Genomic DNA, 27,093 nt, shown 5'->3' on the forward strand with positions numbered 1-27,093 from the left:
TATATAAACACTGGACTGTGTGTGTGTGTATTTGTCAAAGATTTTGGTACTAGTTGAAATGTGTTTTGTTCTGTTGCAGTTTGCTCCCAGTACTCTAGAGGAGTTTTTGCCATTTTTGGACTCTATGATAAGAGATCAGTACATACTTTGACCTCATTCTGCAGCGCCTTGCACATCTCCCTCATCACACCAAGTTTCCCCACTGAGGGTGAGAGCCAATTTGTGCTGCAGCTGCGGCCATCGTTACGGGGAGCGCTTCTAAGTTTGTTGGACCATTATGAATGGAACCGGTTTGTCTTCCTTTATGACACAGACAGGGGTAAGTAGAAAAACTTTCTTGTCACTTTGGTTTGATTGACTCTTGAGACAACTGTGCATCTTTATGTTGTGTTATGCATTTTGAAAATAAAATACAGTTTAGTGGGCTGAAATAGTTTGAGTTGTTTTGCAGCTAAAGGAAGAATTTCTTCATCTGTAAGTGCTAAGCACTAAATTATATAATATATTACAAATGTAAGAATAGCCACACTGGGTCAGTGCAAAGGTCTACCTAGCCCAGAAACCTGTCTTCTGACAGTGGCCAATGCCAGGCCACTGCAGAAAGAGGTATGTTTTACTCATTTTGGCCAAATGACAGGTGTTTCAGGAAATACAGAACTCAGGCTAATTTCTCACTGGCACTTTATGTGTGCTGTAACTTTCTGGTTTAGGACTGTGAATAAAATACCCCCGCCTCCTCCCCCTCCCCTAATCCCACCTCGACTGCAGCAAATTACAGAGCTGTAAAATACCAATGTAAACTGGACTATAGTGCTGGGAGCCATGTTAACTACTCCCTTTATGGAGGTGGACTACCTAGAGAGCTGGGAGACCTCTCTCCCAGTGCTCCTGACATGGCCACATTGGCACATTAAAGTGCTGCCACAGCTGTGCTACTATGCCTGCACTTTTTAGTGTAGACAAAACCTAAGATCAGAATCCACTAAAATACGGGGCTTGCCTACTTAGACAAACTGATAGGCATTCCTGTGGTGGAATAATTATTGCTTTGTAGCTATACTGGTCAATTTCCTCATGTACACAAGACAAAACACAAAAGTTACATCTACACTAGCCCAAATCTTCAAAATGGCAGTGCAAATGGCCATTTTGGTCTGAAGAGAACTGGCAAAAATCTTTTTGCCCTTTCATGCATCATGAGAATGAAGTTTTTAGAACTACTATAGTAAATTTCGAGTTATTCAGAATAGTAAGTCATACTAAATTAAAATCTGTTCTGTGATCAAGGAGTAGTATTAAAGAATCAGATGAGAGAAGCAGTAGCAGAAAAGTGTGACAGTGTTCCATCCAATAAGCCAATGACATTATTGAGGCAAAAATCCACAACCTGCCTTCACTCATCTCATCTTAACTTCAGGTGCTTAATTACACAGACACCATTTTCAAGCAAACAAGTTACACCAAGGTCAGTCGGAGAACATAATTTATAATGATATATGTCTACTATGTAGCAGGATGGCTAAGTGGTTTGAGCATCAGCTTGTTAAATGCTGGGTTGTGAGCTCAGCCCTTGAGGGGACCATGCCTGAATCAGGGTCAAGCAGGTTTACAGGGGACGGGGGAAATAGTTCAGTGGTTAGTGAATTAGCTTCCTTAACCCAGGGCTTTTAGTTCAATCCTTGAGGGGGCAATATAGGATTCTGGGGCAAATAGATTAAGGAAAAAAATGGTGGGGATGGTGACAGGTCTTGACTCAATGACCTCTGAAGGTCCCTTTCAGCTCTGTGAGATACATATATCTCCATATATAAATTATTGTAACGCACTGAAATCATCATCAATATATCTTTCATATAGAGATATATATTTGTCTGCTGCCTGGCGGAGTACAGCACTGGAGAGTCTGTGAACAACAAATTTTGGTAGTGGGGTTGCTGATACTGTTTATTGTAGGAGAAAAAGAGAATGAATCTTTTCATTTGTAGACATTTAGGTCAGCTGTAGAGAAGACGGCTATTAGGGATGCCATATTCCCTATACGAAAATTCAGAAAAATATATTGCTGCCAAATTATTGTCACCATCACTTCACAAGAAAATATAAGTTTCATTGAGGTGGTGATGCAGAGCTAAAATATGGCAAAGAATGAGGTAATCTAAAGCAACAGAGAAGAATTTTGCTCTGACTTTCAGTGGTATAAATCTGGAGAAACACCACTGAAGCTAATGGAATTGTGAGAATCATATTGGTGTAACAGAGAACAAAATTCAACTCCATCTCTTTAAGAGCAGAGAATTAGATGTAAGTGGGCTGTGTAGTTGGATGAGGTTAGAGCTCTGCAGGACTATAGGGCAGTGAAAATCAGGTTGAGTCTCCTAAATCTGTATTTGCAGACATTGTTGCTGTTTTAGTGGTGTACATTTTATGTGGCATGGAGAAGAGACTGTTTCCATCTCTGTCCATGGCCCAGCTTCCCATTCCTTTATGCCTGGGTCTGGCTGTTTGAAAATCAGTCTAATAATGGGAAAATGGCTTCAATTTAAATATGAAGCAACATCATGAGGTTAATAGTACATATGGGTCTGTCTAAATCATCCAATATGGTGTCTCTCAACACTTTATTTAAGAAAATGGATTGACATTAGCTTGGATAAAAGCACTTTCAAATGGACTTGAACGCTAAAAAACACGAGTCTACCTCCAGGCAATCAGTTGAGTTCTGGTGAGGGATTGTAAGGAATGGTCCTATGTGTGGCCTTATTTCATATCTTTTCTAAAATCTGAATGACACCATGGCAAATATGGATATGCATCTACCAGAACTTAAGGCAGGTATAAAACAGTACAGAGAAATACTGAAAAGGCAATAAAAACCTGCAAACACGGGCATTGATATATCTGAGGAAAAATTATTTGAAATAGTTACTCACTGGTAGAGGCAGAGAGTACAGGGAGAATAGAAATGCTTTAAAAGATGTAATGAATTTATAATGTGTTACTTCAGACCAAAAAAAGCATTGTGATTCCTGACTGAATATTTAGTACACAACTCTTCTGAAAGTATCCTGAGTGCACCCACACATACAATACTGCTAGGCAATGAGATCATTTTTACTGTTATTATTTTACCAGCAAAACTTCTATTTTCTATCTGGAATTCACAGATGAATGAGAAAAAATTATTAGGAAGCTGGAGGCATTGGTGTATAAGGAAAGAGCATGAACACAGCAATTCCCAGGGTGTGCCATTTCCATGATCCATTTAGTCTAGAAACCTGCCTCTGACAGAGACCAGGACTAGATGCTTCAGAGCAAAATAGAAGAAACCCCACAGGAGGCATCTCCCCCTTACCCCCCTCCCCCGACCCGATTTAAGCCTCATTCTAGTCACTGATAATTAGTAGTTTCCTTAAAGCCTGAAATCTGAGGTTTAACCTACCTTCCAAAATGCTGCTTGTCCACATTAAATATTAAAACTCTGGGTATGCATGTTATCTCTATGATCATTCATTCTCTCATTGAATCTTGCTAGATTCCTAAGCTCAGTGACTTCCTATGGCAATGAGTTCCATGGTTTCATGACATGTGAAAAGAAAGATTTCCTTGAATTGGTTTAGAAGTTACCATCTTTGACTTTTATTGAAAACTCCTTTCTTTTTGTGTTAGGAGACAGGGGTAATGGAATTTTCCCTATTGCTTTCTCTGTATACAGCATACTCCCCATTATCCAAATAACATGGAGGACATGGATTTTGTTCAGCTAATTATGAATTTGAATAACTGAGAGGGCAAGACCAACAGTTCAGGAACCCTCTGCAGGTCCAATGCCGTGGTTCATATGCACTCACTTCTGTAACATCATGGCTGCAGAAGAGTTCCTGTGCTCCTACTCCTGCCCTCTTAAATACTGAAGGACAAGGTGTGGGGAGAGGCTGCCCTCCTGACATAGCATAGCAGAGCCTGCAGAGAGACTACCCTGCACCTTGCACCTACAGGGACTGGATGTCACTCGGCCTACAGCAGCATGGGGAGCCCTCTACATCTCTGCAGTCATGGCCCCTCTTACTCTGTCCCATGACAGCAGGACTGCAGTCATCCCTGAGCTGTTGTAGGAGCCATTCAACAGCATGTTGGCCTCCTCCACTGCCAGAGGCCTTGTTCCATTGTCTAGTCCTCTGCATTATCTGAATCTTTCTTGGCTCCAGCATGGGAGACAAGGAAGGGGTTCAGATAACCTGAAGGTTGAATCATAGGGTTTGAGAGTATGCTGTATTCATTATTTCGTATATTTTTACCACATTTTCTCTAATTCTTCTCCTTTCCAAGGTGGAAACAGTCTCAATCTCTTTACTTGTTCTCTCTTTATGGGAGGTGTTCCTTATCCCTAAATCACTCTCATCATCCTTGTGTGACACCCCATCCCCAGCCCCAACTCTGGGATTCTGACATATCCTTTTTGAGATTGGGTGACCGATACTGCACACAAAACAAACAAGCACTCATGCAGCACCTTAATGACTAATAAAATAAGTTATTAGGTTATGAGCTTTCATGGGGCAGACCCACTTCTTCAGATCTGGAAATTTGCCATTTATAGTACAGCACTGATGGTTTTATAACATAGAGATTAAAAAAAATTGAAATAAATGCTGACAAATCAGGTACATAGGACTGAAAGTGGTGGGTGAAAGGTGGGGAGGAGGGGAGCAAAATACTAACTGTCCTGCCTGAGATCACTATGAATATCAGAGCGGGAAGCTGTCTTTGTTATGCGTGAGCTAATTGGTATCTCCCTTAAGGCCAAACCTCAGCACATAGAATTTGAGCATAAAGTCAAGTTTGCACATTTCCTTTTCTAATCTGCTGGTAAAGTCTCTTTATGGTAAGGTTAGTATTCCTCTGGCCCTGTTAATGTGTTTTTTTCTTTGTCAGACGGCTTGTAAGATACATATTGTAAGATGCATATTTTCGGGCCTTTAACAGTATGGCCCACTCCATTGAAGCGTTCACTGACAGGTTAATGTGTATTCAGATTCCTAATATGTACTTTGTGCCCATTCATTCTTTGGCGAAGTGATTGTCTAGTTTGTCCGATATACATAGAAGAGGGGCATTGCTACCATATTATGGCATATATGACATTGGTTGAGGTACAGGAGAATGAGCCCTTAATCCTGTAATTAACATGGCTAGGTCCGTTGATGGTATCTCCAGAACAAACGTGGACAAAGTTGGCAATAGGGTTTGCTGCAAATAAGGGTTCCAGGATTAGTATTACTGTGGTATGGCCTGAGAATTTTCCTCAGGTTAGGTGGCTATATTTTCTGTGTTTACTAATGAGAAGGACATGTGAGACAGTATCAGACATATGAACATAAGAACATAAGAACGGCCATACTGGGTCAGACCAAAGGTCCATCTAGCCCAGTATCCTGTCTGCCGACAGTAGCCAATGCCAGGTGCCCCAGAGGAGGTGAACCGAAGACAACGATCAAGCGATTTGTCTCCTGCCATCCATCTCCCGCCTTCCACAAAATGCTAGGCACCATACCTTACCCCTTGCTAATAGCCATCTATGGACCTAACCTCCAAACATTTATGGAGCTCTTTTATAAACTCTGTTAGAGTCCTGGCCTTCACAGCAGCCTCTGGCAAGGAGTTCCACAGGTTGACTGTGTGCTGTGTGAAGAAAAACTTTCTTTTATTAGTTTTGAACCTGCTACCCATTAATCTCAACTGGTGTTCTCTAGTTCTTATATTATGAGAACAAGTAAATAACTTTTCTGTATTCACTTTCTCCACACCATTCATGATTTTATATACCTCTATCATATTGGACACCTTATTAAAGTCAAGATACTATTTCTTTCCCCGTCCACAATCCATGTTATCATGGCAAACAAAGATTTTAGGTTATTTGACATGATTTGTTCTTGACAAATGCATGTTGACTGTTACTTGTCACCTTGTCACTTCTATATACTTGAAAATTGATTGTTTGATTACTTGCACTCCTGCCTTTCTGGGTACAAAATTTAAGATGACTGGTCTATAATTCCTTGGATTGTCCTTTTCCTCTATTTATAGGTAGGTCCCATATTTGCTCTTTTTCTCTGAGACCCATCCTGTCCTCCATAATTTCTCAAAAACAATTGTTAATGGCTCAGATAGCTCTTCAGTCAGTCCCTTAAGTATTTTAGAATGTATTTTGTCAGGTCCTACCGACTTGAAGATGTCTAACTTGCCTAACTATTTTTTCACATGTTCTTTCCATATTTTAGCCTCTAAACCTACCTTGTTTACATTGTTAGTCATCTGATCCCTGTTAAGCTTTTCACTGAAAAAGAAACAAAAAGGGCATTTAACTCTTCAACCATTTCTGCAGTTGTTATTGTCTTTCCCTCCTCATTGAGTAAGTGTCATTCTACTTAGGATGAGGCATGATAGAAAGTGAATCTGTTCAAACCTGGCCCAGATCCTCAAAGGCTCAGCATTCCCATCATATGGTTCTTTAATGGCATGTTTGAAATAAATTAGAGGTTTTGGTCCTGTTCTTGGCTCAGTCAGGTCAAACATTTCTTTCTTGAAATATTTCATGGTAATCTCAGCAAGGAAACAAATGGAAGAATGAATATGAGAACTAAATGGCTTTCTCATGTGGAGAGGCTGTGGTTTGGATTGGAAGCTGTATTCCCTAGTGACTAGATGGGTGCCATTCCATTAATTTCAGTGGAAATACTTCTACTTATGCAGCAAGGGTGTGTCTACACTTCCATTCCGCTTTCGAAATTCATTTGCATATTCTAATTTTGAAAGAGTTTCTTTTGAAAAAAGAAAGCCAGTGTAGATGCTGCTCTTTTGAAAGTAAACCCATCTTCGAAAGAATCCTTCTTCCCTTTATTTAATGGGAAGAAGGATTCTTTCAAAGATGGGGTTTACTTTTGAAAGAGCAGCATCTACACTGGCTTTCTTCTTTTGAAAGAAGCACTTTTGAAAGTAGAATATGCAAATGAGGTGCAGAATATGCAAATTTATGCCTCATTTGCATTTTCAATTTACCTCATTTGTGTGCCTCTTTTGAAAGAGGAATGCAAGTGTAGACACACCCCAACTGATTTTATCTCCAACCTCATACTAAGGAACAGAGTTTTTGAGTCATGAAAATTTGTCACTTTTCTTCCCCATCAGCCAAAAGATTTGAGAGGACACTGTGGAATTGTCAATGCAGAATGTTAGTCAATCTCTCAGGCCAAATTCCACATGGGAGATGGAATAGTGTTGCACTCTAGCCCCTCCACACTTGATGGTGGTCTGGATTATTGCTTTAAGTGGCAGTTGTACGTTAACTCAGATTTATATAGATATTAGATATTAATTCAGACTTATGTAGATACAAGGCAAATATTGCTCCCTTTAAGACTCAATGTCAGTAGGAGGTACATCTTCAGAGGGGAGGGAGTGGAAGACAGAGCTGTGAAGAACTGGGACACACATCTGGGGAGTAGAAAAGCCTCTGAAAGACTGTCTGAAGGGGAAAAATTGCAGGCGAGCATGCAAGTTCCAAAGGAGTGGAGCGTTAGAGATGGACAAACAATTGCATCATCTGTGGTCTTTCAGTCTGTTTCCACACATACCATGTTCCACAAAGTCCAGAAATACACCCACACTTTGCACAAACAACGTGTGTTTAACAGTATCCTCTCAGAGATACTGAACAGGACACCCTTCCCTTCTGCTCAATCCCCACATCTGAAATAAATAACACCGAATTGTTTTCCTTGTGTATTTCTTTCAGATGCTGAAAGACTTCAGTAAAGTCATTGAACTAAAATCTGTTTGGTAGATTTAATGATAGGATTTGAATCTGATACATTGTGCCTGGCAGATACTTAAGCCTCACGACGTTTTTCTTGTGGGAATAAAAACTAATACCTAAAAAAAACACTTTAGCATTTGTTGATCAAACTCCATCAAAAACACTTCTTTGCATTAAGAATCTGCCAGGGAAAAATATGTCAAATTCATCCAAGACTATCAGCCAGATTCTGCTCTCAATTACAGTGACTTCTTGCGGACTGCACCCATGTAAGTGGTGAGAATCACCCTTGTTTTGAGATGCCAGTATTTTCTATTACTCTAATTTAGATCAATAGAATTTTTGTTTCAAATTGGCAATTCTAATAACTTTGAAACATTTATATTTATTGAGTCTGGTGCACATGCGTGAGCTGTTGCTTCCTTATCTACCACATCTGTTTAACAACAGAAATTTGTCAATTGCAGGGGACCGATGGGCCTAAGGAGCAAAGGAGGCTGTTGCCCCCAAAACCCAGACATTTTAAAGGGCCCAGGGCTCTGGGCTGCCACTACTACAGCACCTGCAGTGACTAGAGACTCAGGCCTTTTAAATCGTCACTAGAGCTCTGCATAGCACAGTCCAAGGAGGTGCTGAGGGCTGGCTACGAGAAACTAGTCCCTAGGCCTGCCCTTTCTGCTCAAGGGGCTCAGAGCCTTGTGCCCTGCTCCCATTGTCTAGGGCCTGGCGAAGACTTGTCACCAGCCCTAGTCAATTGTACCAGTTTACTGTAGCTCAAAAAGCAGCTCTAAACTACAGTAAGAAAGCCATCTGCTTGAAAAACAAAAGAACTGACTGTAGCTTTCTGGTATTGCTGATCTATTGTGTCTAATGTTAGTTCTGCATCCCATAGGCTATATCCTATATGCTGTGAGAGGTATGTTATCAACCTTTGAGCCTAAATAAGGAGCTGAGACATCTAAGACCATGAAATAATGATATGTGTTTTCAATGTACAAATAAAATTCTCTACAAAGAAGGAAATACTACAGGATAGTTGGTGCTGTATTATTGACTGAATACCAGCTGCAGTTTGTTTAATAATCTTTTGGCCAGATTCTCCTCTGTTTTACCATGGAGTACATCTGAACTAATTCCATTGTGTACAACAGTGTAAATCTGAAATAACACATTTGGCTTCAGTGAAGTGATTCTGGAGTTAAACTAGTGTAATTATGAGCTTCCTTTCTTTGTTTTGAGGCTACTGCAGGCGATCACTAAGCTTAGGTCAGGCAGTTGATAGATGCAACATCCAGCACTGCGGACGTCCAAAGAGGACTTGAAAAGTGTCAAACAAAGAAGCCAGCCACACATCCAAATGTGTATGCTTTAGAAATTTATTTCAGTGTGGACATCTGAGTTCTGCAGCTGCTGCACATAGTCTTTTATGCGGCCACAGGTGTTGGCTTCAGTACTGCAGCATAGAGTGGTGGAAGACAAAGGCGAGCATAGTAGAGACTGCCAAGAACTAGAGGTAGTGCCAAGTTAATGCTGAATGCAAATTAAATAATTGTGACAATAAATTCATAAATGCATTTTTATTTAGAAAAATTCACTTGTCTCTCAGAAAGCATTAGCCGAATATGGATAAATGTTCAAAGTTATTTTAAGTTACAAGGCAGGCTGTTATATAAATCAAGAAGAGTACCTAGAAAAGCCTGAAGCATTTAAACTCAAAACTTACTAGTTTTATGTACTATTTAATGAGTTCACCTTGATGAAACCTGAGCCCAATGTCTTAGCCAAATTCACCTCTGGTGTAACCCCAATGACTTCTTTGGAATTACAAGAGGAATTAATGTGGATCATCTCAATTTGCTCAGACAGAAAAACAGAGGTATATTTAAATCATCCCCTCAGTAATTACAGTTGACTCATACTTGCATATGTTAGCTATGCAAATATGTTTTTGTTTGCTCTATTCCATTTACCAAAAAAAAAAGATTTCCATATTTAGATACATTTAAAGAAAATGAGCAGTTGCCATAGTACTACAGATATTACTTTTGCCTCTGTAGAGGGAATTTCCTGTTGTAGTACTTAAAATTATTGCCACTAACACCTGCTTCTGATCCACGACAGTGAATATTTGAGGATTCTGTTATTTTGCAATGAAAGGAAAGTTACCTAGAGTCTTTTTGGTTATAATAAAAAGCTGAAAATCCCTGATATGTAGTTCTACCCTTGTGGGCTTTACTATTAAGGCACATCCGGACACTGCAGGAAGTCTCTTTGTAGCAAAGGACCTACATTTTCTTCTAACACTTATTGGATTTTGGATGGACAACAGAGCATTATTTGTGTATTTGTAGCTCTGAGTGCTGAGTAATGGTGTGGCACCATAGAGGGGTGATGTGAAAAAAGTTTTCATTAGTGAAGTTGTAGTGTATAACTAAATCTCTTGGGGGTAGTTGCTGGGTGAGCTAGCCCTTTAAATGGATTCAAAGTTCAGTCCTGTTCCCAGAATATCTGAGAGCTAAGGCATTTTGAACTTTGTGGTCCAGAGCAATCACAGGAGCTGGATGAGCTTAGTAATTATGTATGGGGAATACCTTGGGAAGAGAATAATTGCTAAGACCATAGAAGTGTGTGTTGGAGGCAAAGTTTGGGAAAGGGGGAGAGAGGTTCTTGGTACACTCTCCTTTCCTGCATATCTGTTGGAAAACCTCTCAGAATCAGGCCTTAAAAAACTAGAGTCCACTTCTCTAACCATCACTCACATCAAATAATATTTAATCACACAATCCTTCACAATCCTTCACACAGCTGGTTTAAAAAAAATTAGATAAATTCATCATGGTTGGTCTGTCTATGGCTATCAGTCTAGAAGGTCAGGAATGCAGCCCCATGCTCTGGGTGTTCCTAGGGTCTGACATCCAGAAGCTGGGACTGTACAAGGGGGTGGATCACACAATGATTTCCTGTTCTCTTCATTCCCTCTAAAGCATCTGACATTGGCCGCTGTTGGAAGACAGAATAGTGGGCTAGATGAACCATTGGTCTGACCCTGTATGGCCATTCTTATGTTCTTATGACAAAAATCTAACAATAAATTGAATGTGTAAATACCAGGATTAGAGAAGACCTATTTCATAAGGAGGGAGGGAGAGAGTCTGTAAAGAGAGAGAGAACAGCTATTGTTCGGAGAAGCAATTAAATTCAGTGAAAATTTAGGCTGACTAGTAAGACAGTAAGTAGAAATGTCTGTGGAAGTTGAAGTACTATTGCTTCAGCCTTAAAAATGAAGCGGACAAAACCAAAATGTACACTTCATTGTCAGGGAGATAAATGGAATTTTAGGTAATATTCCATAACTTGCATCTGTGATTCTGTGAAGTCAGCCTCCCTTTCTGTTGATGCTACTTTGCATTTTCTTTCCATTTCTTCCGTTCTCAGAGATGTTGGCTCAGGGGGTTTGTAAGTTCACTAAGAATTTGCATAAAGTGTTCAGAACCAAAGGCTATACAGTAGATTTAAAGGAGAAGACCACAAAGAAAGATAGTTGTAAAGATGATTCAGTTTCATACCATGCTACAAAATTAAATGGGAAATTAAAAAGAGAAGATGTCAAAAAAGCAAAGGATAGTAATTTAAAAAGATAGAGGAGAAAATGTACAAAAAATGGAAAGGGAAAGGAAACATGGGGGAGAAGAAATGAATAAAAAGGTTAGTTTTGACAGCAGGAAAAGGATGCAAATTTGAGGAGAAAATACAGAAGCTACTAAAATCAGGTAATAAAGAAACTTGGAGCATTTGGAAATAACAAGGGATGTTAACTGGTTGATAAAAGCTCTTAACAGCTAAGAAATGTGATTGCTTGTTTATGAAATAATTTGTTTTAGAATAATGAAATCAAGTGGCACGAGAAAATATATTGGTTTCAGGTTGTTTAAAAATCCATGGCTAAGCTAATATTTGTTTATTATGTAATAATCTACGAAAAGCAAAATACTGTTTCATTTTAATGGGATGTTCCTAAGAAATCGGATCTGCAGGTGGAAGAAGTTATTGTCAATTGTTATGTTTATGTTCAAAATAAAAGCTTGCTGTTTCCTAATATAAGTGCTCACAACTGCTAACGTGATCTAATTTTTTCTGAAGCATTAGTTTAAAAACTTTATTCACAGCTCAGAATAATAGCTGGGGCAGGTTGTTTGGAATCCTGGACAGATATTACTGATAATGCAAGTGTCACGTGATTTCTGGTGTCAATTTTCTATTAGCAATTCCCTTGAAGTACAAGATATAGTGATATCGTTGAAGAAGCTAGAAGTGCTGTGGTTTATGACAACTGTATTTTTAAACCCTGTTTTCCCTGGAGAAAGGGAAAAATAATCTCTCTGGTGCCTGTTACTTTGGCAGATATTGGCCATTCAATATTTACTAGAAAAATATTGCTGTTGGAAGACGGCAGTACAGTACTTCCAAGAAGTGCACAGAGTTACACAATTTACAGAGTTCCTAGTCAGTTTTTCGTTCTGTTTATCAATATGCTCATGTGACAGCTGCCACCTTGGGCAACATAGAGCTACCCATGAGACTACAGTTTGAGCAAAAGAAGCTCTCAAACTGTAATGGGCCTATATGGATTGGGAGTAAAGGACACCACATAACAACCAGTAGGTAGCATAGTGACTCTGGACAGAGGTAATTCATCCTGAGCTGCTGAAGCAGTTCATGTCAAAATGGACACCAACATACACATAGTAGCCTCTTATTGTGGCTTGCATGCCAGCTGTTGAGCCAATGCCTTCCAGAGCTAAACATCAGTCCCTACAGCTTCAGCCGTAGAGCCAGCCTGCTAAGCAGAGACCTCTGAAGTTATTCTTACAGTCCCCATTTCATGGGAGTGGTTGAAAGGTAAGGAATATTGAGCAAATCAAGTTATTTCACATCTAGAGTATGTTCATAGTAATGACATGCCAGACTATATGCACCAGCCAGAACACTTTGTGTAATCTTCACTGCAGAGACCTTCCATTAACAAGAAAGCACTGTGCAATACCTGCTACCAGTGTAATACTGCAGTAGTTTCCTGTAGGAATTGTGCAGAAGGATGAAATACAAGGAGCAGGATTCTTCTCTGGCATGCACCAGATCAGCTCTATTGATTCAATGGAGAAATGTTGATTTACATCAGTTTAAGAATACAGCCTGAGAATGTTTGTTTCCATCTGTGGAACAAGTCAAGTAAAATTGTCCACCTCAGATCATGCTCAAGCTAAATACTAGCCATCTTAGACAAATAAAAATAAAAATAAAAGAAATTCATCCAATGGTGTGTAGTTGGGCCAGTCGGCTAGTATGCCTTTGTTATATATTCACTACTTCTATAATCCAGAGGATTAGCTTGCCTTTATCACATTTACTGCTTTGCATTATATTCTTCCTGCAATGTAGTTGGCAGTAACACAAGGAATCTACAAGCCTGCATCTTGTAAAACATTAGCTTCAGTTAGTTAGCATAAGGCCTCAGGATTATGAACTTTAAACAAATAACTGTACTAAAATATATGTCTCAATAACAACAACAACAAAACCCCAACCCCAAATATATGGAAAGCTAAAAAAAGTTTGAAAGGAAGTTCTAACCTTGGGTACATATGTCCATAAGGTACACAAGTTGCTACAAATGTCCTTGCAACAAACTAACACACATAGCATGTACATAAAATGTGTCTAAGTCTAGCCTGCTTGCTTACCTATGTGGGTTTTTTAAATAATTTTCTCATTTTCTTATACATTTAGTGATTTATTTTATTTTAATCAGTTTATAAGTGTATATTAAAGTATATTTGGGCTATAAGGCAGGGGACATACAGGCTACATCCTATGCATTAAGTTATGGCAAAGTTAGTAGGCATCTGTTTGGAAACTTTTATTTACATGAATTAGGATAAGCTAAAACACAGGGTTCATAGAAAGTTGTTTTGCAGACTTTAGCATAAAATACATTAAAACAGGTTGTCATTGGGGCTTTCCTAAGTTCATACCCTTTTAAACTTAACAGATACACTGCATCTTGAAATTTGAATAGACTGTCAGAATTTCCAGATCTGAAGAAATAGGTCTTTCCCACTAAAGCTCATCACCTAATAAATTATGTTGTTAGGCTTTAAAGTGCTGTATGACTGCTGTTTTGTTTTCTGAAGATACATACCAGCACTGCTACCTCTCTGTGATGGTTGAATAGCACCAGATAGAACCAAAATAACAAATGTAATACCTGAACACAAAAGGATCATTGTAACAAATGAATGTATATAATAATAAGTTCAAAATACTAATATACTAACCTATGGAAAAAGCACACCAAAAGCTTCTGGGCAAGCTAAGAAAATGCAATTAAGAAAAAGGGAAAGATCGCCTACTAAATATGCCTCATATATAATAGCATCATTGTAGCATCTCATAAAAGTGTCACCCCAGCCTATGAATCATAGAAAAGAAAATATAGTCCTTGGAAGTTGCCAAAATAATGGGCCACAAGTAATAATGGGAAAGGTAATGGTATTTAGAAAAATAATACCTAACAAGTCAGGTAAATGGTGTAAGTATATTAATAAATAACTATTCTGTAGTATCTCTGTCTACATTACTAAATTGGGGTGTTTGTAACTGTTCTAAATGAATTAATAAACTGTATTTGTAAATATAAAGCTCCTATTGTGTAAGTGTTGCTGTTGTGTACATTGATATTCCTAACTATAATTTAAATAATAATTGGGCCTAACCTTAAAATAACCTAGCCCTTTCAACCCTGAAAACAATGGCTGGCAATTCTTAAGTAATCAATATAATTAATGCACAATATAAAATCGGGCAACACATGGATGCATGTTTTACCTGGAAGAACAAATATGTTTTCTATTGGTTGAGACACCAACTAATTATTTTGTGTAAGAGGAAGAAATCTTTTCTCTGAAGTATTTATAAAAAAAAATTAAGTTGATACAGAGTACAAGTTCAACCTCTACAATCTAGAACTTCCTGATCCAGCAACATACCTGATGTGGCACAGGTGCAGACTCCATGGACTCCCTGAATGCTCTCCTTTCCTTACCCTTCTGGATCTTAAGAACTGCAAAAAGCTGATTTGTGATGCTTTGCAACACTGAGAGGGAAGGAGACAAGGAGGAGCAGGGGAAAATTAATGGGTATGAAGACTCACCAGTGCCATTCAAAGGAAGAGGCAAGGAATAGGTGGGAAAGCTGAAGAGCCCCTTGCACCTATACTTCCCCTGCCTAAGGAATCCTTCTGTCACTCTGCATTGACCACTGTTAGTCCACCAGATTCTCTGGTTCGGCACCAGCCAGGTCCCAAGGGTGCTGGGTTAGAGAGATTCAACTTGCATATAGATATCTAGTATCATTTGTTACTTTGCCTCATCTGCCAACTTGTGGTTTCATCTCAGATTTGTTCTTCCAAATATGTCGAAGATAAAAATGCTAAAGGATGAGCCCTCACTAAACCACAAATTAGTCAGCTAGAAGCAAGAGTCATCATGAAATCCATAGCCTGAGTTGTGCAGATGTTCAGAAGGGCTTATCATAATGGTCCTTTCTATCCATAAAATCTGTTAATATATAGGAAATATCCTCAGACACAACTCCATAGCAATCTCCTTCTTCAACTCAGAATAATCATTTGCTCCCACTGAACCTCTTACCTCCCCTAGATCTCCTGTGCTTTTTGTTTCCCATTACCACTTCTGCATCCCTTTCCATGTGTACCACTTTAACAACTCCCTCTTCCCTGAAGTATTTGTTTTCTCCTCCTTGAGAGTTGTAACTCTGTTAGATACTCCACCTATGGTTACATTAGTGAGTTTTGCCAAAAAAAACCTGGGTTTGTTCACAAAACTGGTAGGACATCCACACACGAAATGCATTTAAATGCATTTTGTCAACAGTTTATTGACAAAACTCAGCACTTTTGCCAGCAGCCTTCTGCCTCTTGTCCATGAGGCACAACACTGCTGTTGACAGATTCTGTCAAAAAAAACCTGTGTGGATGCACTGGGGTGGGGGGGCTTCTCTCAACAGACTGTGCATCCAGAACAATGGGCAGCCAAGTCTGCTGCGTTTCCAGGTGCCTGCTTTGTCAAGAGAGCAGCTGGGCAGTCCAGCCACTCTGTTGACAGAGCAGAGTGCTCTTCTGATTAGCTTTTGTGTGTGGCCACACTCTGCTGACAGAAGTTTTGTGGGGAAATCTTCCAATAGTGACTTCTGTCAGCAGATCTCTGTAGTGTAATCATAGTCTCTGAGATCCCCGCTGTCTGGCTTCTAGCATGTTCTACTGCCCAGTTTTTCCACACCTGCAGAGTAGCTTAGTCATCCTTAAGTAACTCCATGGTCTCACCATTTTGCTAGTCTTTAAAGTGCTACTTGGCTGCTTTTTGTTTTGATAGTGTATAGACTAGCACGGCTTACTCTCTGTAACTTGTCCCAATGAAGTTAACGGACCTGAACTCTGTAATTCCCTATGTGATGATAAGACATTGGCCTTTAATGACCGTTCACACATTCTTGCCACTTACAGTGGAAGAGATTCTTCCTTAAAAGAGATTCTTGCCAGTTATCTAGAAAAAGCCTTTTTTTAACTTCTGTTTCTCTGTTTCATAAGCTTTCCATATGTTTCCATATCCAAAGGTTGTGTTGCATTTAATGGCCTATCATTCACTCCTTGTCCCACATTTTCCTTTTCCTCCAGCAATTCCAGTAAGCCTGATTTATCTTTCACCCCTTACACATTACTTGAGAACCCTGGAGCATCCTATTTGCTTCTATTTTTATTTCTGCCCTTTGCAGCTGTCACAGATTAAGGTTTGTAGCTTGAAAGAACTTTCAGAAATGAAGAATGTGACTCTTATTTTTTTTTCTAAACCTGTAGTTTCCCAAAAATTGTGTGTAGTGGAAGGTGTGATTTGTTCTGTATCTATCATGAAAACATATCAGGAATCTGCTCTAATATAATAACTGTTTAGTTTGAGTGAAATTAGAAATATGTCTGTGGGAGAAAAAAGTGTTATACTGAATTATTTCATTTAAACTGATACAGATTGTAAATTTATATCTTGATTTTCTTCTTGATTTCTGTTTAAAAACGACAGTTGTTTCCTGTGGGCATGATAGCATCTGTCAGTCAAAAGAAAAACTGGTACAATTCTATAGGTTCTTTTCACAAACACGCTGTCAAACATCACACAAGAGAAGTAATAGGAAATGAATAGATGTGCAGTATTTAGTCTGCTCTGAGAGATACAAAAGATTGAATTCACAATTGGTTAAAAAGCTGAATTACAGAATCTCTGCTCCTAAAAGACAAACACTTCCAGTATGACCACTGCACAGCTGAGCTTTTTCCTTTTATTGGGATAATTCTAAATTCCTTTCAGAGGAAATAGAATACAAGGGAAGGTTTTGGGGGCTTTGTTGTTATTGTTGTTTGTTTTAATGGGTTATCTTAGAAATGAATCAACAAAAAACAGTACATCTGCACATCAGCGATACCACAAACCAGTGTACTTTATTTGCACAACTCTTTTTGACATATTTTGCAATTGGCATGCCTAACTAGATTGTACAAATGGTGAAAATTATTATGTGTACCCTGTTCATCTTCAAAATATTAAATCTGTTATGTAACAACCTCAGTTCACATAACTGTTGATTTTAAAGGACATGTGTCAGTATACACCAGATAGGAGTGCAACCAGGTGTCAATCTGTACATTTAGATACAATGATTATTTTTGAAAGGTATTAATTTAAGTATTGTTGCCAGATGTGATGTTAGGGCAATAAAAATACAGAAGATGGAAGTGAGTTCAGTCAAAATTGCTAAGACTATTTGAGTTTTGCAAAGACATGTCCTTGGATGATGTGACTCAGGATCACTCCAAGAATGTAACGAAGCACCAGATAAGGATCAGGCCAAGTTTCTCTAAATATAGCTGTGTAACATCATTTTAACTGTCTTGAACCCTGGGTTAGATTCTCTGATTTATCCTTATTAGGGCAGATATCCTTTAAAAAAATAGAGTAATATTTAAGCAAAATCCCCCCATAGGTGATAAATCCACATGTGGTAACAGTTTATATTTTCAGAGATAAATCTCATTTCATCTTCCAGTCCATTGTAAATGACTTGTCGCATAGAATCATAGAACAATAGAGCTGGAAAAGACCTAAGAAGTCAGTAAGTCCAGCCCCCTGCTCAAGGCAGGGCCAAACTGCCCACGGCACCTGGGATTCCCAGGCAGTCACCCATCCAGGTACTAGCCAGGCCCGGGACGGTTTACCTTCCAAGACTGGATGAGATCGGGGGCATTTGGTCCGGTATGGCAGTCTCATTTTACGGATCTAGAATAAAGGTAGCATATTCTTAGCTAACAGCTGGATACGCTAGCAGCTGAAACACTTCAATGCATCCCTATTCTACCAGGAAAAAAATTGTACCATTGATAGGCGGTGGCCACACTAGCCCCTCCTTTTGGAGGGGCCATGGTAATGTGGAACTATGGCAGATGCTAATGAGGCACTGTTATGAATATGCAGCACCTCATTAGCATAACGACAGCCACTTGCGCTTTAAAAGTGCTGCTTTCGAAATGCACACCGCCCATGTAGCCAGGGGCCTGTCAAAACAACCCCCCTGATTTCAAAAACCCCTTCTCCCCAAAACCAGATACTAAGTTCAAAGTTCCCACAGTGAGAATTAGCCTAATGAAGTGCTACATGTGCATCACAGCACGTTGTTGCTCATTGTTACTCCCTGCTCGGCTGATTACCATGCCCCCTTCGAAGGAGGAAGCTAGTGTAGACAACTCCATAGTACTAGTAAATGTTCACCACTATTCTTTAGTGACATTTCCTTTCCAGGCTTCTCTCTACTTATTGCAAGAGAAAACAGAAATGCTCATTGCACTGGTAAAATATCTTGGTTTTATTAATCTAATTTGCCCATCAACTATCTTTAATATGCTGATAACAGTGCCTGCTTCTTAGGAAACACTTTTTTCACAGATAGATTTCTCATGAACTCCATTGCAGAGTAGAGAAATGAACCAGGTTTCCCTCAAGCTAAGGCAGTCCCCAAACTGCAGGACCATCCTTCCTCTCAGAGCAATGGGGTAGCTGGGCACCAATAAAGCATCTTTTCTGATCTGTTGTAATTTACAATTGCTGAAAATCCTCTGACTTATTAACTAACACTGGTAAATTAAGCCATTTACCACACAATCATTCTTCAAAGTCAGCTTGGAAAAGAGGCAGTTTCTTCAGTAAACTCCATATGACACAACTCTCTTTAATAGTGTGAGATTGGAGGAAGTGTACAGCAGCATTGATGGATGATTAGAGCAGCTGTAAGTCAACATAAGGGATATTTATTTTTGTGGAAGTGGTAAAAGAATTGTCATTTGCACATCTGCTGTGTTGGTACAAAATACGACTGCCAGTGCCAAACATATAGCCATGCTGAGATGGATGGGAGGATTACTACCCCTTTTTCTAGATATCCCAATATTCAGTTCAGTAAATTGATTGGAGAGGGCTAAACTCAGAAATAGTGGGTCCCTGAAAATCTGCAGAAAGTGTTGGCAAAGGGCCAGCTTAGCCAATGGGATGTGGAAGTGGGAGTTTTGAATTAAAGCAGCGATTGGCCTGTTGTAGTGCTTTGTGTGGCTGGAGGAGAAATACCGAGATAGATTGGCTGCGTCTATACTGCCTGCCCCCCCTTCCGGAGGGGGTATGACAATGAGTGGAAGATGCAAATGAAGCATCGGTTAAAATATCTCAGGTGTCATTTGCATATTGCCACGAGATCTCATCATCATCCTCAATAACTGTGGGCTCAGCACCAATTGGTGTCTGATGCCTCTCTCGCTATTTTATTCCATCTTTCCCTGTCCAGTGTGGAGCGGTTTAGTTTCTGTAGACTAGCTCCACACCAATCTACAATATCATCTATCCATTCTCTGTGGGGTCTGCCTCTCCTTTTCAAACTGTCCATTATGCCATATACCAGGGTCTTGATTTTTCGTTCATCGCTCATTCTGCAAATATGCCCAGATAGTTGTAGCTTCCGTTTTATAACCTTCTGCAGCAGGTTCTCTTTTGGCTGTATCTTTCTATATGATTCCTCATTGGTGACCTTCTGCATCCATCCTATTCTCAGAATCTTTCCATAACAACTCCTTTTGAACACCAATATTCTTCTTTTCAAATCTTTCATTATCACCCATGTCTCACGTCCGTACAACATGCTGCTGAATACGCACATTTTCAAGATGCTCAGCTTCATTCCTAAGCTAATTGCTTTGCTTTTCCAGATCTTATCCATTACCTTCAAACTTACTTTTGCTTTTGCTGTTCTAGTCGCTATTTCCTTTTTACAGTCTAGATCATATGTTATGTTGCTCCCCAGATATGTGAACTTCTCTACATTTTCTAGTTCAATACCATCGACACTGATCTTCCTTACTATTTCCTTGTCTCCAAATACCATTTTGTTTTTGTTTTATCGATGTTCATAATCAGTCCGTACTGCTTACCTTCTTGTTTAGCACCTGCACCATTTTTGCTAGCTTCTCCTCATCTTCCTCAATGATAACTATATCATCTGTGAATCTCAAGTTGTTAATTCTTTTCCCATGTACAGATATCCCTTCTACCTCTTCCTTGATCTTGTCCATCAGTCTCTCTCCAGATATGCGATGCAAATACTTGGTGATATTGGATCTCCTTGTCTTGTACCTTTACTTGTTTTAAACCAACTTCCCAACTCCCTACATGTTCTCACCACTGCCTCCGCATTGTCACTGATATCTCTCAACAACTGTATCAGTCTGTTATCCACTCTGTATGACTCCAACACCACCCAAGTCACTTTCTGATCTGTACTGTCAAATACGTTTTGAAATTTGGCAAAGCAAGCGTATACATTCTTGTTCTTTCGTTGAGCTTTCTCCATTATCACTCTTAGTGCCAACATCTGCTGTATGGTACTTCTATCTTTTCTGAACCCTGCTTGCTCATCTGCTATATGTTCTTCTATCTGTGATCTTAGTCTCTCCGTCAGTATCATCATCAGCACCTTGCCTAGATGATTCATCAGGGCAATCGTTCTGTAGTTCTTGCACTCCAATGTACTTCCTTTCTTGTGTATTGTCACTAGTATGGATCTTGTCCATTCCTTAGGTGCCTTTCCTTCTTTCCATCTTCTATTTCGTAGTTGGTGTATTTCCTGAATCATGCTTTCTCTGCCATATTTGATCATCTGTCCTGTGATCTTATCATTCCCAGGGCTCTTGTTGTTCTTTAGTCGTTTCAATGCTTTTTCTACTTCCTCCTTCAAAATATCAGTCTCACTCTCGATGCTTGCTGGAGATATCTCTTTCATTTCTTCAGTTAGTCTCGATGAGACACTCGATCCAACTGTGCTTTGTATAGGTCAGTGCAATATCTCGTCCATTGCTGCACAATCTTCCCCCTGTTCATGAGCACTTCTTTGTTCTCATCTCTGATCGACATTGGCTTCAGATGCCATTTCCTATTAATGTTCATAATTGTCTTATACACCTCCCTGGTCTTACATTTGCCATAATGCCTCTCTATATCTTCACATTGCTCCTCTAACCATTTCTCCTTATCCTATCCATTCCTTACCACATTGCATTTCACCCTATATTGCTGTTCTGCCATCTCGGAAACATCTCTTCTGATCTTCAATGCTCTCTCCTCTTGAAACAACTTGAGTGTCTCCTGGGTAATCTACTTCCTCTTGATCTACTTCCTATTGATCTTTTCTTCTTCTGGAACAGTCTGATCAATTGCCCCTATAGGGATGGCATCCTCATATCCTTGGAAAGTTCGGCACTGCTGTACTGATGTTATCCATCTTCTTATCTGGCCTTTGCAGCTGTAATGACATCCTGCCCCCTAAGTCTCCCTTGCCAGTTTTTAAACATTCCAGCAAGCACAGAAACTTAATAACAAGGTATAAAACACCTTTCATATAACTTTAATACCCCTGTGCCCAGTTCTATCATTATTATATCATTTTTCCACTGTCCCGGAAGTGAGAAAAAGCACATATACTGCTAACAAAAGAAAAGTGCATTGAGGCTGACAGCACAGCCTTAATGCAAAGATGAAGAGTCCTGTGACACCCTAAAGACCAACCAACATATTTGGTCATAAACTTTTGTGGGCTGGAGCCCCCCTTGTCAGATGAATGAGTGCACTTCATGCATCTACAAAGTAGGCTTCAGCCCACAGAAGATTATGTTCAAATAAATTTGTTAGTCTTTAAGGCTACAGCCAAACACCCAAGTTATTTTGAGACAACAGCTGTTACTTCACAATAACTTTGCAGTTGTCTACACTATGCACCACTATTTCAAAATAAATTTGAAATAGTGGGTGTGTTATTCCGAAATCAGTAAACTTCATTGCAGGAGGAATAACGCCTATTTCAAAATAACTATTGAAATAGGTGCTTTGAAGATCCGGGATACCACTTATTTCGAAATAGCCAATAGGCATGTTCTGAATAAGTGCTATATGTTCAGACAATATATTTTGAAATACCTTTTTGTGTGTACCAGTGAACAGTGAGCAGTGTGTTAACAATTATTCCAGAATAGCTTATTTCGAAATAAGGGTTCTGCGTAGACGTAGCCTAAGTTGCCACCAGACTTGTTGGTTTTGCTGAAACAAATTAACACGGCTACTACTCAGAAACAGTTTATATAAGCTACCATTTTGCCTTCATTGCTTTTGATAATTTAGAAACTGGAAAGCAAGTGTTCTAATCCATGCCACGTTACACTTCTCAGCTGTTGGTAAGGGAAAGAATTACATTTACAGCCATTGGAGAATTCCCATTGTGCAGGTGTAAGGCTGGCAGAGACAGTAGAGCAAGTTCCTTATCCCACCCCACCCTACCCCCACATCTCCAGACTTGGGGACCAGAGATTTCGTGTAGCTATCCTCCACTAATGTAAAGTCCCTCAGCAGCCCTCAGTGCTCCAAGTTAGAGCAGGTTCCCAGCATCTCTAAGTTCTGCTGGAGCCACTGGCATAGAATCAGGGATCTGCAGCTGACTTCCTGTGTGTATTCTCTTCCTCTCTGGGCACTGTGGAGAACTGAGCTCTTAATTTTTGACATGGAAAATGGAAGGACAAACATGCCCTGTTAGGTTAACAACTGGCTGATTTGAGGAAAGAATGGAGCATATGAGATGAACTGACGGAAATCAAATAATTGCTACTTCTTGAAATATAAATACTTGCTGTAACTGACGAATTACAGTGCTTCATCTCCGCTGCCTTCATTAGACTTGTATACTTCATGCCTTTGCTGTTGGTTGTTACATAATTGTATCATTTACCATGAATAAAAAAACATATTTTTTTTTGCTCCAGGACACCTGTTTTGCCCAAGTTGACATTTCCACGCAAAACCAAACCACTCAACAACACCACAGATTTCAAAAACAGACCATGGAAGACATTATTAAACAGGCGCCTCCCTCGGTTATTGTTATCCATTTAAAAAATGAGTGCCAGGCATTAATCTGGGGTTCATACTGTTTTCTTTCTTTGTGCTTCAGAATTGTTTTATGCCACATAAGCTGTGTCTACACGTGCACGCTACTTCGAAGTAGCGGCACTAACTTCGACATAGCGCCCGTCGCGGCTACATGCGTCGGGCGCTATTTCGAAGTTAACTTCGACGTTAGGCGGCGAGACGTCGAAGTCGCTAACCTCATGAGGGGATCGGAATAGCGCCCTACTTCGACGTTCAACGTCGAAGTAGGGACCGTGTAGACGATCCGCGTCCCACAACGTCGAAATTGCCGGGTCCTCCATGGTGGCCATCAGCTGGGGGGTTGAGAGATGCTCTCTCTCCAGCCCCTGCGGGGCTCTATGGTCACCGTCTGCAGCAGCCCTTAGCCCAGGGTTTCTGGCTGCTGCTGCAGCAGCTGGGGATCCATGCTGCATGCACAGGGTCTGCAACCAGTTGTCGGCTCTGTGTATCTTGTGTTGTTTAGTGCAACTGTATCCAGGAGGGGCCCTTTAAGGGAGCGGCTTGCTGTTGAGTCCGCCCTGTGACTCTGTCTGCAGCTGTGCCTGGCACCCTTATTTCGATGTGTGCTACTGTGGCGTGTAGACGTACCCTCGCAGCGCCTATTTCGATGTGGTGCTGCGCAACGTCGAAGTTGAACATCGACGTTGCCAGCCCTGGAGGATGTGTAGACGTTATTCATCGAAATAGCCTATTTCTATGTTGCTACATCGAAATAAGCTATTTCGATGTTGGCTTCACGTGTAGACGTAGCCATAATGTCCTCCTCAGTCTCAAACATCCATTTGGGCTTACTTCAGCCCTGTCTAAAAGAGAGGACAGGATATGGGACTTGCTTCCATCAGCCAATGATTTTCATTTTACCTGCCTGAAAGGCCAGCCCAGCCACTTGGTGTGCACTTTGTCTCATGTGTCAAGACATAGGAAATAAGACCAGGAGAAACCACCCTCATTATGGAGTCCAGTCCCCAGCTAGTGCAGACAACCCCACCTTATACTCTCCAAATTCTTTCCTCAGAAATCTCATAGGGATCTGGAAATTAAAGATCATAGGGTAAGAGGGAGATCTGACTGTTGTTCACAATAGATATTTCCAGGTCTGATGAAGTGGGTCTGCCCCACAAAAGCTCATCTCCTATTACATTATTGTGTTAGTCTTTGAAGTGCTACATGACTGCTGTTTTGTTTTAGGGTGGGAATGTTCCGCTCACTCAGGCAGATGGTGGCAGCGCGTTTCTCTCCTAGCTTGCCAGTGAGAATATACCTGACAACAGGGCATATGTATGCAGCTGTTCCTTTAGGTTCCTGATCCCTACCTTAAGGAAAAAGCAGATGAGAGGAGATTATCTGCCTTCTTGGCAGTCACTTGATAACAAGAAGGACAACTTCATGTCACCCTCCTATTTGTGAGTCTATTAATGGCTGATCAGCCTCATTCTGGAGATTCAGGTCTTATCACAGAAGGGGCAGGTGTTGGTAACTGTTGGAGAGGTTCAGGAGGCAGTTTTTGCTGCTCATTTCTTCTCCACCTCTCCTTGTCTGTGCTGTGGCGGGACATCTCGCATTCTGCCATTCTCTGATGGCTTAATACCTTTTATATCTCCAGCCATTCGATGGTTGCAGTCTATATAGTGAAGCATAGAAACTCATTTTCCAAGTGACAAATTAATCATTTACTTCTGCTCTGTATATGTGTATTTACTTCCAATGTCATTGGCTGCATGAAAAGCAAAATTTGTTTAATTGGCACTAAAATAATTCCTGCCTGTGAATCTGATATTTCTACACATTTTTTCGAAAGAAAATGGATAAATGAGACAAATTCTCAGCTGCACTCTGTGATCATAAATAAAATTTGGTTCTAGATTTTTCCCACCTTGCTTTTAAAGCAGTCCATTTACCAGTAAGATTTGCCAGAATGCAGCAGTGTCGTAATCGGGTGTAATCACGAGTACAGATTGTCAAAAGGAAAGGCAGACACCCCAAACTTGTGGTATGTTCTGTAATTAGATTTCACCATCCCATGTAACAAATGTGAATCCCTAGATCATTGTCTAGTAGAACCTCATAGTTATGAACATCAGAGTTAGGAAGTGACCATTAACACACATACCTCATTTAGAACCAGAAATACACAATTGGGCAGCAGAGACCAAATAAACTGCCAAAAAAAATCAAAAATACAAATACAGTGCAGTAATTTTTTAAATGCAAACTGCCAAAAAATAAAAGAAAAGAAGTATTTCTTTGTTTGCATAGTAAAGTTTCAAAGCTGTTTTAAGTCACTGCTCAGTTATAAAGTTTTTTATTCAGTTACAAACAGCCTTGGAGGTTCTTCTGTGTTAGTCTTACCAAGGAATCACAGGAACCTGGTAACTCCAAGTTACCTTGACACCCAGGCAAGCTGTACTTAGGTCTACACAGCAAAGTTATTTTGAAATAACTATGCTAGCATCTATGTAGTTGGCTTATTTCAAAATTGGCAAACCTCACTTTAAGAGGAATAGTGCCTATTTTAAAACAGCTGTTTTGAAATAGGATCTGTTTAGACAGGGATTAGAGCCTATTTAGAAATAAGCCACAGTGCCTCCAATAGTGCCTCAAAATAGGCTCCAGAGCTGTGGCTACACTGCTTTCCACTTTTGGAAGTGGAATACAAATGAGTGAGATTGAAAATGCAAATGAGTTGCGGATTTATGTACCTTGTGCCTCATTTGCATATCTCATGCAGCCTTGCTTCCAGAAGAGCCTTTCCAGAAGCAAAAACAGCCATGCAGATGGGGTTCCTTCGAAAACAAATCCCATTTTTTAAAGAGCCCTTCTTCTGATTTTGTTTCAGGAAGAAGTGTTCTTTCAAAAATAAGATTTGTTTTCAAAGGAACCCCATCTGAATGCCTGTTTTTGCTTTTAGAAAAGGCTTTTATGGAAATGTGATCGAGCAAGAATATGCAAATGAGATGTGAGCTAATGTAAATCCATGTCTCATTTGCATTTTCGATCTCGCTCATTTGCATTCTGCTTCCAAAAGTGGAATTAAGTATAGTTGCAACCCCAGTTATTTACAGGTTAAAGCAGGCAACATATAAGCACAAATTACTTAATCTGAAAGCATTTTCTGCCCACTTAGCATTCAGTTTACATATGTATAAATATGACACAAGGCCTTGCATATTGATTTCATATTGTGGTCATCCTCAAGATTTACTGCCCTGACAAATATTGACTTGGACAATGTGCTGGTCAATCTTTATCTCTTCTAATAATAAAGACTCAGCATTCACCCTAAACAAAGTAAATATTTGCTTATTATCTTTCTCCTCCTGAATGGTGTGTTATATTATATATGACAATATATTAATTTAATTTGGACTTAATCTGAAACTTACATACATTTGAATTTTCAAGTAGGATATTTGAAATGGAAATGATGTATTAAAGATCTCTAGTGAGATTTAATGGAATTATAAAAATAGAAAACAGCAAGAACAAACTCATAAATATTCATGATCAATGTTCCCATCCCACTCTTATGATCATGTAAAATTACTCTCCTGTCATAGGTTCAGGAAGCATGGTCTGCTTCAAGTTTATATGAAAGCGTCTAATGTCTTTCTAAAGCTGAACACATGATATATGAAAAGTTTC

General features: G+C 39.7%; 1 protein-coding gene across 3 annotated transcripts in view; it reads left to right on the top strand.

Moving 5' to 3' along the window:
• Positions 1–27,093, top strand: part of GRIA4 (glutamate ionotropic receptor AMPA type subunit 4) — a 316,531-nt gene that overhangs the window by 93,947 nt on the left and 195,491 nt on the right. For all 3 annotated transcript variants that reach the window (XM_074981809.1, XM_074981795.1, XM_074981800.1), the window contains exon 3: positions 80–319. In XM_074981809.1, coding sequence (XP_074837910.1) covers positions 80–319 — 240 coding nt within the window. The remainder of the gene's footprint in view (positions 1–79; positions 320–27,093) is intronic.

This window comes from Carettochelys insculpta, chromosome 1 (assembly GCF_033958435.1).
Source record: "Carettochelys insculpta isolate YL-2023 chromosome 1, ASM3395843v1, whole genome shotgun sequence".
NCBI lineage: Eukaryota > Metazoa > Chordata > Testudines > Carettochelyidae > Carettochelys > Carettochelys insculpta.